The sequence below is a fragment of the Staurois parvus genome, unplaced genomic scaffold (assembly GCF_062004578.1).
Source record: "Staurois parvus isolate SC_StPar_1 unplaced genomic scaffold, SC_StPar_1.0 ptg000417l, whole genome shotgun sequence".
Classification (NCBI taxonomy): domain Eukaryota; kingdom Metazoa; phylum Chordata; class Amphibia; order Anura; family Ranidae; genus Staurois; species Staurois parvus.
Window position 1 is genome coordinate 12,984 of NW_028318213.1, and position 14,208 is coordinate 27,191.

Below are 14,208 nucleotides of genomic sequence, written 5' to 3' on the forward strand. Positions count from 1 at the left end.
TCTTTCCATTTTCTCTTCCCTTTTCTTTACCCCCCCCCCTTCACTCTCTCACTTTCCTCCACCCTCTCTCTCTCTCTCTTTCCATCCCTTCCAATCTTTCTCCTCTCTTTTCTCTCTTCCCCTCCTTTCTTTCACCCATCCTGTCCCCTTTCCTTTCTCTCTTTGCCTTCCCTACCCACCATTCTCGCTTCCTCTCTTTTCCATTCTTTCTTCCTCATTTCTACTCCTTCTCTCTCTCATCCTCCTCCCCTGTTCTCTCTCTCTTTCCCAATCTCTCCTCTCCTCTCCTTTCCTCGGATTTTTATAATCATAGTGGTATTAACCATTAAGAGGGTCCAATTATACTGTTTTCAAATATTACATACTTTCTATACATCAGGTATTTACACAGGGCAGGTGGCTTGCCCCCCCCCCAACTTTGTGGGGTCCCCTCATTGACTGGCCTCTCATGGTATGCCCGGATGCTCCCTCCCATTGCCTTTGTGCAGATGCATGTATCTTAAGGTATTTTAGTTGTCCAACTGGTCTGATATGTATTTTTTGCAGACCTGTGTAATAGTTGCGTTGTTGATGTTTATGGCAACTCTTGCAATGGTTGCTAATGTAAGCAGTTGTGTCCCTTCCAATACTAAGATTATCATGCAAAATTGGCAGTCCTGAGGGCCACAGTTGGACACCCCTAGTCCCAACAATGGAGGGTGGCTTCCATAAACATGTCCATTGTGATGGGAACAGTATCATCAGTCACACCTCAGCCAGGTGTTCTACCTCCTCTTTACCATATCAGTTCACAAGTCCATCACCATTATTATGGTCAGTTCTGTCCTGGGGGTAAAAGTTCTCTCTATATTTAGCAACTACATTTTGCTATGAATCAAAACCAAAGTGTATTTTAGTGAATATCACAATCTCTATTGTATTGTTACATTTACCTAAATTGTTACATTATTTGTTTTATATTTTTCACTACATTTCAGATTTTAGGTGCTTCTTTTAGTGACCATCTCCATGCAGTAGGCCTCCTTGATGAACAACAGCTGACATGAGGGGGAAGCTACACAGCAAGTAAATCAACCCCAATGCATTTAGGTGACACAAAATTTAAATAATGAAAAAACTGTTAATGCTTTTATTAAAAAAAGTCAAGCTTTTTTGCCTTATAAAAAAAAAACCATACTGAGAAAAAAATAAGTAAAAACTTTAACAAAAAAAAACAATCTTTCTGTTCCTTCTTAATAAAAATATGTCACCAACAAAAACACAAACCCAAGAAACTGAAGTAAGTTGAGCACATTTTAACCAAATCAAATTAAACCCAAAAATTCCCTCTACTGGTATCCTCCCCATTAAATTGAACTGTTTAATGGTTCTTCCAATATATTTATGGAAGATCTAAATATTGAAAAACAATTCTGTGTTGTATCCTCCCTGTTTGTTTTGGAGGTCTTCTAATACCCACTATGTTGCACTGAAACCCTCAGTTGAGTCTTCTGACAAGTGGTCACAAATTAAGTTACCCAATCAATATACTTTACTAAATTATACCACTAGAGATAATAGATCCCAGAGAGTTTATAGTCTTATAGTCACGAGTTGCAGGAAACAAAAATTGATTGATTCACTCACCAACACCAGTCAGTGTTGATGGGCGAATCCTTCCCATGGAGCTAGTGTGTTCCCCTGGTGGAGATAGGTGGCATGGGGAGTCTATATTAGCTGCTAGCAATAATCACATAGAAATCCCAACAGGTTGGTTGTACCATATTTGATCGATCGATTAGCTTAGGTACATTCACCCCATCTATACATAGTTTAAATCTTGGTAGGTCCCTGCTGAACCATCCAAGATTTGAACCTTCTATGGCGGGCTTTAGTTACAAAGCTTTCTTTAGTAAACATGGCAGCCATTTCCAGCAGATGGTGCCCACACTTTCCAAGTAATTACCTTAAAGCTTTTCAGAGTTCCACTAACAAGTTGAGAAAATGCAAGAAAATAAGTGATAGAAAAATAAATGACACAAAGAAAACCAAAAAACATTTTATTTTTTTAAGCCATTAGTCTGAGACTACAATATTCAGTACACCCAAGGTTTTGGAGCACAGAAATTTACCATAACAATAAGATCTACCCTGAATGGTTTCAGCCTACACCCAACAGACAATACACAGAGGAGTGACTGAAGGCAATGGTGATGGGATTTGGTAATTACAGTAAACAAACAATAGTAGAGGTGAACACCCAGACACTCAGCAGAAACAATTGACAATGACAATGGCTACCATTTCCCCCAACAACAACGTTTTGCAGTGTATACCAAAAGAACCTAAAAATACTCCATACTCTGGTCCACTGACCACACACAGCTTTATACACTAGAAAGTTTTCACAATGCACAGAGAAAAAAATAAAACTATAATTTATCTGCAACATCTGTATTTACTTTATTCATTTTCTACAAAGTTCCCCTTTTCCAAAAATGAGGAACCTAAAATGTGTGCATTACCAAACATCCTCCCTGCTACATTTAGCTTTAATTTCATACAAATACAACGCATTTCAATAAAACAAATCACAATAAACTAAAACAAATTTTAAAAAAATAAAAATCTGTCAATTCATGATTTTTTACCTTAATAATAAAATAAACAAAAAAAAAAAATAAAATCAAACAAAATAATATTTCCTCTTTAGTTTACTATTATCCCTATTAAATTGACCGGCTTCAGTTGGTTCTTCCAATATCCTTTTCCTGAATATGGCAATCCTGCAATCTAGTAATATAGAAGGTAATTATCAAGCATGTTCTACTATCCAACCTAATGCAGAGTAGCTGGTTATTTCCTGCATTTCCTCCACATTTGGTCTATGATTCCCTATGCCTTGCTCAATAAACTACTGGAAGTATGGGACACACTGGTGAGGCCACCTCCTTACCTTTACTATGGCACCCCAAAAACACTTCATTACCCTTAGGAGAGAAGAAAATCTGGATTTTACCAACATCAGGGGGTTTATTAACCTTTTCAGTTAAAATAATATAGCTCCCAATGTGATCTGGACTTGTCACAATGGAGTACTCTCTACTTTCGGTTTTGTGACCTCAAAGTGAACATTTAAATTAAAGTAGATTGTGGAGACAAAATACAACAAATACAAAGCAAACATGACAATAAAGACATACATTTCACCATCTCAGGGAAAGTTCCTTCATCCCCCCAATGAACATATATGTGTATGAGCGCAGTGCTGAGTCTGAGCAGTTCCACATTACTAAAAATGACTAGTGATGAAGCCCCATAGCAGAAAAATGTATTTTGGCCCTCAAACTTTTTATGTAAATCCTCTGCTTGTAAAAGATTAGTATATATCGTAAGAATCTGCAGAAGATATTTGAAGCTTTTAGTGATGGAACATCTTTGTTAAAACCTTTAAAGAATAACTTTACTTTCAGGGTCCAATCACAGCTCAGCATTCCAGCCTTTGTCAGTTCATATATATTGCCCACTTTATAGTCTCAGGTGGGCGGAGTTCTCTGTTGATTTTAGATTGTATATTTATGATTTATATATGGATGCATGTTTATATTTCATTTATTTAGACAGATATTTTATACATAAACTTTTCTCCATGGATAAATTGGGTCAATGTCATTATGTTTAGAACGTTGGAGCATTTTAACAAATCACTATATGCCCATTACATAATATATTTTAAAACTGGTTAGAAAACTTAGTTTCCGGCTCAGGTTTCCACCTTCAACACTACAGAACAGAATACACAAACCCCATTCATATGGACCTACCTGCTACACCCTACTGGAGCCCATTCCAAAGTCTGAGCCTGAGATCAAGTCCCCCACCGGCTGCATAATGTTGTAACTTCTATTCTGCAGTTACTCCTCCTGTGCATAGGGTGGTGCTCTTGTGTATCTCCACTTCTGGTTTATGAAATATTATTTAAATGTGTTTTAACTATTACTATTACTACTACTACTTACTACTTCTTACAACTAGTAGTACTAATACATATCTGGAAAACCTTTCTATGATGTTCCGATTTCAGATTTGGATTTTTCTAATTTGTTTTACTGCTGATTAACTTTATATAGAACTAAAAGCTTATATTTCAAACCCTCCGTTGCTATGACAATGTTCTAATGTTCAGATTTAAAAAAAAATTTCACTGTTTATTAGTTTATAAAAAAAATAACCTCTTCTAGCTTACCAGGAGAAATGCCTCACAGATGTGATTGGCAGAGACAGGACAGGACAGGATTTGCCCATACTGCACCCTTGAGATGTTTGATGATTTGGGCTAAACGTCCTGTTTTATATACATCTATATCTAACAGAAAGCACACCTACTCTGAATATTATCTAATGCATTTAATAAATTTTGAATGTGTTGTGGTATTTATTATACCCTTCTATTTTTTCCCTTTTTTTTTTTTTAATGTTTTCCACTATTTTTTTTTAATTTTATATATGTGAAATTTTGCATTTTTGTAAATTTAAGTTGAGTGATTTAATAAAAATATATTATTGAAAGAATATTTAGCCATTTTATACATTATCTCTATAAAGCTTAGCATCTAGAAACTGTTTCCTTGGTTAATTAAATCATTTAAAATTCGTTTCAGGGTAATTTCCCGCCCTCATCACACTGGCACAGCATAAACAATCCCCATTCATATGGACCTACCTGCTCCACCCTTCAGGAGCCCATTCCAAAGTCACCAATCATATGTTAATGAGCAGCTCCTATGTGTTGGCCAATCAGAATCTCATTTAAAAAAAATCTTTTTTCTCCTCACATATATACCAGACATCCAGTTCTTACTTTCAGTGACTCTCATTTTGTTTGTAGCAAAAGTGATTCATTTCCTCCATTGACTGCTTCCCGCCAGAATTACTTTTCAGAAGACCACATAGATTTCCTCCGTGAAGACCGACTTGGAGACCATCTATACCTTCATTTTCCAAAGTAAGTCATAGAGAACTTCATCGTTTTATAATCCTCAGTTTTATCCTTTTCTAGGGTTTTTCTACTATTAGAAGATGTACTTAGCAGAAAGTTAGATAGTAAAACTGTTTAATGTTCTCTATTTTTCACACTTTCCTGTTATTTATTGTCACACAAATAGGCCTTTTATTTTACAGATTTATATATTGATTAAATCTCCACATTATCTTGCATTCATTTATTTTTTAAAATATATTCAGCCTTAAGCTTTACATTCAGATGTTCATTCTTCTTGTACCCTTGAAATAAAATGAAACAATTCCATCCTCGGTTGTGTGATAGATGGTAGATTAGCAGTTGCATGTTAAATACAATTCAAAATCAAAAGTTTCACATTTTGCATTCCTGTAATTTTGCCATTCCAGTCTGTCTTTTTCATATATGGAAATGTTTTCCTAATTCTCTCTTTCATCATATTTTACAATGACAACCTAACAATACAGATTTTTTAGCAGAAAGTTAAATAGAAAAAAAACTGTTTTTAATTCTCGCAAAATTTAAATTATTTTTTCTTTCTCACTTGCCTGTTATTGCCTTGCAAAAGGGATTAAATCATTGTCTTTTGTTTAGAGATCCATAGATTGATGGAATATCCACATTAACTTGCAATATGTTGTTTTTACAATCTACCCAACCTCATGCATTACATTCAGATGTTCTTTCTTCATGTTCCCTTGAAATAAAATGAAACCGTTCCATCCTCGGTTGTCTGGTAGGTTGTAGATTAGCAGTTGCATGCTAAACAATTCAGTACCAAAACATGATTTCATTTATTGCTAGCTGGAAATATTTTTTTCTTTCATTAAGCTCTGACATTGCTCTGTATTACTAGCAGCGCATGCAGAGAATGAGGAAAGTGAGGCTTCCCACCTGTTAGCTAGGTGTCTCATCACACAGCGGAAGAATAAATGTCATCACCTCTGCATTCACCTCCAAACATGGGGTCACTTTCACACCTGCAAATGGTGGAGTATTTCCATCTTTTGTCTAACCCCTGTATATTCCCTATAAATGAGACAAACTCAACTGATGATAAAAGAATAAAAAATAGAAGATGATTAATCTCTGATTCTCTGACCACATATACACAGCTATATACCCTAAAACATTCTAGCCAAAAAATCTCATCAACCTGTCACATCACATGCCAGGAAAATTAAGAAAACAAATAAGTTGTGCTTGCATATAATTGGATGATGGAAGTCAGCAGAGCTCCTCCCTTATTTACTCTAACAGATTCTATGATATCTAACAGAAAGCACTCCTACGCTGAATATTATCTAATGTATCTCATAGATTTTGAATGTGTTGTAGTATTTATTATACCCTTTTTCTTTTCTTTTCGTATTTTTTATCTTTAAATTTGTATATATGTGATATTTAGCATTTTTGTAAATTTATGCTGAACAATTTAATAAAAAGATATTATAAAGAAAAAAGAATATTAAGACATTTTATACATTATCTCTATAAATCTTAGGATCTAGAAACTGTTTCCTTGGTTAATTAAATCATTTAAAATTAGTTTCAGGGTAATTTCCCGCCCTCATCACACTGGCACAGCATAAACAATCCCCATTCAAATGGACCTACCTGCTCCACCCTTCAGGAGCCCATTCCAAAGTCACCAATCATATGTTAATGAGCAGCTTCTGTGTGTTGGCCAATCAGAATCTCCCATCAATTAACAAATTCCATTTTCTCCTCACATATATACCAGACCTCCACTCCTTACTTTCAGTGACTCTCATTTTTCTTGTAGCAAAAAGTGATTTATATTCTACATTGCTTCCCGCCAGAATTGCTTTTCAGAAGACCGCATAGATTTCCTCCGTGAAGACCGACTTGGAGACCATCTATACCTTCATTTTCCAAAGTAAGTCATAGAACTTCATAGTTTTATAATCCTCAGTTTTATCCTTTTCTAGGGTTTTTCTCTACTATTAAGAGATGTACTTAGCAGAAATGTAAATAGTATAAATGTAGAATGTTCTCTATTTTTTCACTGACCTGTTATTTATTGTCAGACAAATAGGCCTTTTATTTTAGAGATTGATATATTGATTAAATATCCACATGATATTCTGCTAATTTACTTTTTAAAATATATTCATCATTAACCTTTACAATCAGATATTCATTCTTCATGTACACTTGAAATAGTTAAAAAAAACAATTACTCCTCAGGTTGTCTGTTAGATGGTAGATTAGCAGTTGCTTGTTAAACGCAATTCAAAATCAAGTTTTTTTACTGAGTTCAAAATTTTTCCATTCCTGTAATTTTGCCATTCCTGTAATTTTGCCATTTTTGTAATTTTGCCATTCCTGTAATTTTGCCATTCCTGTCTGACTTTTTCATACATGCAAGTGTTTTCCTAATTCTCTCTTTCATCATATTTTACAATGACAGCCTAACAATACAGATTTCTTAGCAGAAGGTTAAATTGCCCTACAAAAGGGATTCAATGATTGTCTTTGGTTAGAGATCCATAGATCGATGGAATATCCACATTATCCTGCAATATGTAATTTCTACAATCTACCCAACCTCATGCATTACATTCAGATGTTCTTTCTTCATGTATCCTTGAAATAAAATGAAACCGTTCCATCCGAGGTTGTCTGGTAGGTTGTAGATTAGCAATTGCATGCTAAACAATTCAGTACCAAAAGATTTTTTATTTCCCTAAGTTTCATATGTTGCCTTTCCTGTCTGTCTTTTTGTACACGCCATTGTTTTCCTATATTTCTCATTCATCATATTTTACAATGACAACCCAGCAATACAAATGTTGTAGCAAAAAGATTAAATAAAAAGAATGTTTTAATGTTCCCTGAATTTAGATGATTTTATCTTTATTTCCCTTGCCTGTTATTACCCTACAAGAAGGATTAAATGATTGCCTTTTGTTGAGCGATCCATAGATTGATGGAATATCTGCAATATGTGATTTTTACAATCTACCCAACCTCATGCATTACATTCCGATGTTCTTTCTTCATCTTCCCTTGAAATAAAATGAAACCGTTCCATCCGAGGTTGTCTGAGAGATTGTAGATTAGTAGTTGAGTGTTAGACAGGAATGGTGAAAAAACTTTTGATGGTGAATTGTTGTTTGTCTTTTTGTACATGAAACTTTGTTTCCCCCCTAATTTTCTTTGCTTTTCCAAATTTTCCAATAAGAACCTGTTTTAGCAGTAAGTTAAATAGACAAACGTTTTTATGTTCCCTCAATTAGATTTTTTACCTTTTATCTAAATTGCCTGTTATTGCCCTACAAGTATGAATACATTATTTTCTTTTGTTTAGAGGTCTGTGTATTGATTGAATATTTTTTTTAGAATATAACCAACCTCATACATACATTGAGATTTTCTTTCTTCATGTATCCTAGAAGTAAAATTATACAGGTCTTCTTAGGTCATCCTAGATTGTCTGTTAGGCAATTTTCAGTTTGGTTTGAAAGCACAATCCTGCAAAAAAATGTTTTCATAGTAATCGGGTTCCAAATTCCACTATTCCCATTTGTCATATTTAGTACATGTGGGGTTCTGTTTTCTCTTCCACTATATTGTTACAATGACAAGCTTACATAACATTGACTAGAATGTTGGCAACTCTGACCAGCAACTCAATACAATGGCTGTAGCTAGAGGCCAACTCCAGCCAATCCCATTTATTTGCTTGATTTATGAATGAGTTATAACTTCTGTCAGGTTTTTATTACCACCTAGGTCCTTATTGGGAAGATCCACTAGTGACCCAATACTAGAACACACATGGCAATAAACACCTGACAAAGATATGAGTCTGAGTGCTCCAACTATCTTGTCCTATGACATGCTCAGATCATTTGTTGTACTTTGCGCTTCACATTCAAATATACTGTGTGTGTATATATATATTTTTTTATTTTTTTTTTCTGTTTATCTTCATGCCTTGCTAGTCTGGCTAGAGTATTCTATGGCAATCTTTTTCAACCAGGGTGTCCAGGTACCCTGGGGTGCCTTCTGGGTTATTCAGCGATGCCTTTGGTAGAATTGCCCCAAAAACTGTAAACAAGACAGTAAATGGATCAGTCCTGCCTTTTTGTTACACAAACCACAAATTTGTATTGTGCAGCATTACAACCTTGGGTTCTGTGGGGTCCAGCCGCTGACATTCCTAACAACGGATGATGTAATTGGTTGAAAAGGAGGACATCAGTCACCTGAATCCTTGTTTGCCCCTCTCCATCAGCACTGGGGTCACTTTAGCTGAGTGAGGGAGAATGTTGGGACATGTTGGTAGCAATGTGCAAAGGTGCAATAGTTATGAAAGAACAAACCACTTCTAATGTTGGGGGTCCTACTTGTGTGGATGTTGCTGCGTTACGTAAAACTATTTGTTTAGTTCTTACATTTTAGCATGGGGTGCCTCAAGATTGTGTGGAATTGTAAAGAGCACATTGACTAAGAAAAGGTTGAGAAACACTGTTCTATGGTGTATGCATAGCAAGACCAGTATAGGTCCATGATGAGGGGCCCCTTGTATTTCCCTGTTACTATATAATGCTAGAATGCAGTTTTTCATTGTCCAGTTATACCTGACTCTGGTATATTTCCTATTGTGAATTGATGTTGGTCACCTTTGGAAATAGCCACCAAATCTTCTTTCTGTTTATGTACCTGTTATTAATCTTTAATAAAAATATCATGGAGCAAAAAAAAATTACAAAACCTAATAAAGGTTTTCATTCTTCCCCCACTTGTGCCCTCTTAAAGAGGTTTTGCTGACCACACACATGAAGTGAGGGAAGATCGGACGTCAGAAACGACAATTAAAAGTTAAAAGATGTTCTAACCTTGTCCTATTTTTGTCCAAATTCTTTGGTTGGATTTGTACTTGAAGTCTCAGGAAGTCACATATCTTTAGTAAATCATTTACTGTATTACAGCAAAGTAAAACCAGGAACTTCCTAGGATGGCATCTAAGGACAGAAAGTCAACACCCAGCTATAAAAGATATTTTCATAAATGTTAGTCATATCATGCAAAAGTTTAAAGATTCACACATGATGTTCAATACAAAAACTTTTGTATGATGTGACTAATACATTTGGAATTTGTATTCCTATGTTTTGAATTGATATCCCTGGCTGCCATCCTAGGAAGTCCCCGGTTGTTACCTTGTTGTAGTCATTTGTTGGTTTGGAATGATGGCTCTCTCGGTCCTTTGCCCAGTGCCATTCTACATCACTCCTTTCTCTCTTTGGAATCTATAAAATAATTGGACTTCTTACATATAACTTGTATGTATCAGAGTAAGGGTTCGTGTCCATAGAATCAGTTTGATGTCCATTTGAGACCCTTCTAAAATAATTTATAATACTGTATATTGACAGGTGAATTTGATCGGCTTCAAGTGGGTTTTGCATTACCATAGACTTATATAGGAAAACAATATCCACTTGCTGTGAATAAAAGCTCATCAACATAAGCCCAACATGTATTTAATAAGAATTGTAAGCATATATCAGCTTTAAAATGTAAAATAACTGTCTTTAGTTACAATACTACCCCTCCCCCCACCTCTAATGAAGCTGACAATTAATAACAGTAACTGGGTGATATCCAGAGAGATGATTAATGCCGCTTACTAATGATTAGTGCCAAATGAAACTCATTTGTATGTTTTGATGTTGTGATTCCAGAATGGCTTCTAGCATCGTAGAAGTAACCAAGAACACTGCAAGGAAACTTCTTGAGCTCATTGCCGAAACCTCAGAAAACCTGACGATGATGGAAGTCACAGACCACTTCCACCCCATCAAAGAGCTCGGGACAGGATCGTATGGAAAGGTTCTCTTGGCCAAACATCGGGGTTCAGGTAAATTTGTAGCCTAATTCATGCAAAGAGAATGATTTACAGAATCGGTTGTGCTTCTGAATGAGTGGAAATAAACTAAGGAAAAGAGTAACTAGCAGGTAAAGGTTCTTCGGTTGCATGGTGCAACAAGGGGGATCATACTGTAGATATTGCATCACCAGAGGAGGGGAGACTATAATGAGCAAGTCTGCCATAATATACAAGTCTGATATTTACATATTCTAGTTAATGCTCTGGGTTCCCTCTGCAGATTTAGTTCTATTTACAGCTCAGATGTCTAAAGGATCTTTACTTCTAAACTGAGATATGAGTGTGACATCCAAGATCTAAGAATCAACAGAATGCTTCGGCTGCAGAACATTTCCAAAGCTTTGAGCAGCATTTTTTAAGTTTCTAAGTTTTCCAAGCCCCCCTTGCTTCCAGTTTTTGAGTGATGATTATGGATCTTAATAAGTCAGAGCTTTTAGATTTACATAAACTTTTAACTAACTTTAGTAGGTTTTTAGCAAGCTTCATCATTTCTCTAATGTTGTTTTTATGATACTCATTGTCTTTTTTTGTCTTTCTTTTCAACAGATGAGTTGGTGGCTATGAAACTGATGAGTAAAGAGACAACTCCAAAAGACAACTTCCTAGTGGAATACGGAATGTCTCTTAGTCTCAGTGGCCATCCAAATATCATCGAAACCCATGAAATCGCTTTCCAAACCAGCAACGATTATGTCTTCGTCCAGAAGGTGGCACCAGCTGGAAACCTTCATTCAATAGTAAAGTCAAATGTAAGTTTGTATCAAAACTTTACTGATATTTTTAAAGTCACGATTTCTAGTTTTAGTTGCTTTAAAGCATTTCTGAGTTTTAAAGGTTCCTTTCCCAGGGCAGTGAGTTGGTAGGATGTATAGTTGGCATACGCTTGTTGTTTAAGGTATGTGTATCACTCAAGTTATGAAGCAAGGTTTAAAATGGAGTAAGATGGGTTAAGATGGATCTTGCACCATTAATGGCACCATTTTGGATGCTGACAGGTTTCCTTTAACCTCTTGCCAACCGCGCATAGCCGAATGACGGCTTCACCGCGGCCGGCCAGTTCTGAGTGGACGTCATATGACGTCCTCCCAGAACGCGCTCTCCTGCGCGCCCCAGGGGGCGTGCACCCGGCGATCTCCGTGATCGCTGTGTCCTACGGACACAGCTGATCACGTGATGTGGTGAAAGGCCGATCCCACCGGCCTTTTACCACATGATCAGCGGTGTCCAATGACACGCTGATCACAGGGAAATGCAAGTGACGGTTCTCGGCTGCACTTTCCTCACGCTGTCAGATCGTGAGGAAAGTACTGCCGAGAACCGGCAGTTGTCAGAGCGGGGATCGGCACCGATCATCAGGGCACTGATGATCAGTGCCCTGATGATCGGTGCCCAGCAGTGACACCCGCAAGTTCCGCCCAGCAGTGCGCCCACTAGCCCCGCCCACCCGTTCCCAGCAGAGCCCCCACCTGTGCCCAGCAGTGCCCCCACCTGTGCCCAGCAGTGCACCCACCTGTGCCACTCTGCAGTGCCACCTACCTGTGCCCAGAAGTGCCACCTACATGTGCCCAGCAGTGCCACCCACCTGTGCCCACCCACCTGTGCCCACCAGTGCCACCCACCTGTGCCCACCAGTGCCGCCCACCAGTGCCACCCACCAGTGCTGCCCACCAGTGCCGCCCACCAGTGCAGCCCAGCAGTGCTGCCAGTCAGTGCCACCAGTCAGTGCCCAGGGGTTGTGCCAGTCAGTGCCGCCAGTCAGTGCCCAGAAGTGATGCCAGTCAGTGCCGTCTATCAGTACCCATCATCAGTGCCACCTATCAGTGCCGCCTATCCGTGACCCCTAATTAGTGCTGTCTATCAGTGCCGCCTATCCGTGCCACCTCATTAGTACTGCCTATCAGTGCCCTTTAGTGCTGCCTATCAGTGCCCATCAGTGCCGCCTATCAGTGCCCATAAGTGCCGCCTCATCAACGCAAATCAGTGAAGGAGAAAAAATACCTGTTTGAAAAATTTTATAAAAGAAACAAATAAACTTTTTTTTTTTTTCAAATTTTTTGCACATTTTTTAATTTATAGCGCAAAAAGTAAAGCGCCCAGTGGCGATTAAATACCACCAAAAGAAAGCTCTATTTGTGAGAAAAAAATGATCAAAATTTCATATGGGTACAATGTTGCATGACCGCGCAATTGTCAATCAAAGTGCGGCAGCGCTGAAAGCTGAAAATTGGCCTGGTAAGGAAGGGGGTATAAGTGCCTGGTAGGCAAGGGGTTAATCATACTCCTTGTGTATTCAGCTAATGTATGTTTGTTTCCCTGTACACGAGGTAAGGTGGGTTCAATATGTTGGGTAACATTGTGTTATATTTGTGTCTGGTGACTAATTTTCTCTCTTTTTTTTCTACAGGTTGGTTTAAATGAAGATATTGTAAAGGGTTTTGTTCCACAGGTAGCGAATGCCTTAGACTTTATGCACAGCAGAGGAATGGTCCATCGGGACATTAAACTGGACAACATTTTGCTCATGGACATTGAATGTAAGGAAGTCAAATTAGCAGATTTTGGACTGACGAGGCTCCGGGGCACTCAAGCACCATGTATGGCCTGGTCCATCCCATATACTGCTCCGGAATTGTGCAGCTTAAAAGAAGGGGATCAATTGCTGCTGCACCCGAGCATTGACGTGTGGGCGTTTGGAGTCCTGTTGTACACAGCTATGACCGGCTCATTTCCTTGGAAAGAAGCAGGGGGTCATGACCCCATGTATCGGGAGTTTGCTTGGTGGCAAATGAAGAAAGACCTATCCTTGGCACCAGGAAAGTGGCAACAATTCTCCATTGAAGCCAGGCAGATGTTCTGGGACTTGTTGGCCCTCAATGCCTCTGAGAGGTGTTCTGCTATGGACATTTTAAAATATGTCCACCTGCAATGGAAAGCAAAAATGCCTCCAGAGAATCTAACCAGGAAAACGGTCATACATGTGATATAACAGAGTGCATGATGTCCATTGTGGAGCCTCATCAAGTGCTGCCTCATACAAGTCTCATGTCCTAGGGGAAGGTAAGTCTAAATCTTAGGACTGCTGGCTTTTTCTGTAGCTGGTCACATGTTTGCTTATCTACTGTAATTGCTGATTTCAGAAATACTAACTCATAGCGTAGGAAAACCGTATATAATGAGCCACAGAAGCACAGATCTAATTGGACCACATGTCCACTTCTTTCCACCACAGTTCTCTAAGCAATTTCACTATTCAAACATATATCATTCTAAAGCTATAACACCGATG

General features: G+C 37.9%; 1 protein-coding gene across 1 annotated transcript; it reads left to right on the top strand.

Annotated features, from left to right (window-relative positions):
• Positions 1-4,867: 4,867 nt before the first annotated feature.
• LOC149454749 (serine/threonine-protein kinase SBK1-like) lies at positions 4,868-13,908 on the top strand (the record flags this gene model as incomplete). Its single annotated transcript, XM_089687121.1, has 4 exons — positions 4,868-4,984; positions 10,717-10,892; positions 11,469-11,671; positions 13,327-13,908. Coding segments are annotated over 4 exons (1,078 nt in total), but the record flags the coding sequence as incomplete, so codon positions are not given.
• Positions 13,909-14,208: the final 300 nt, after the last annotated feature.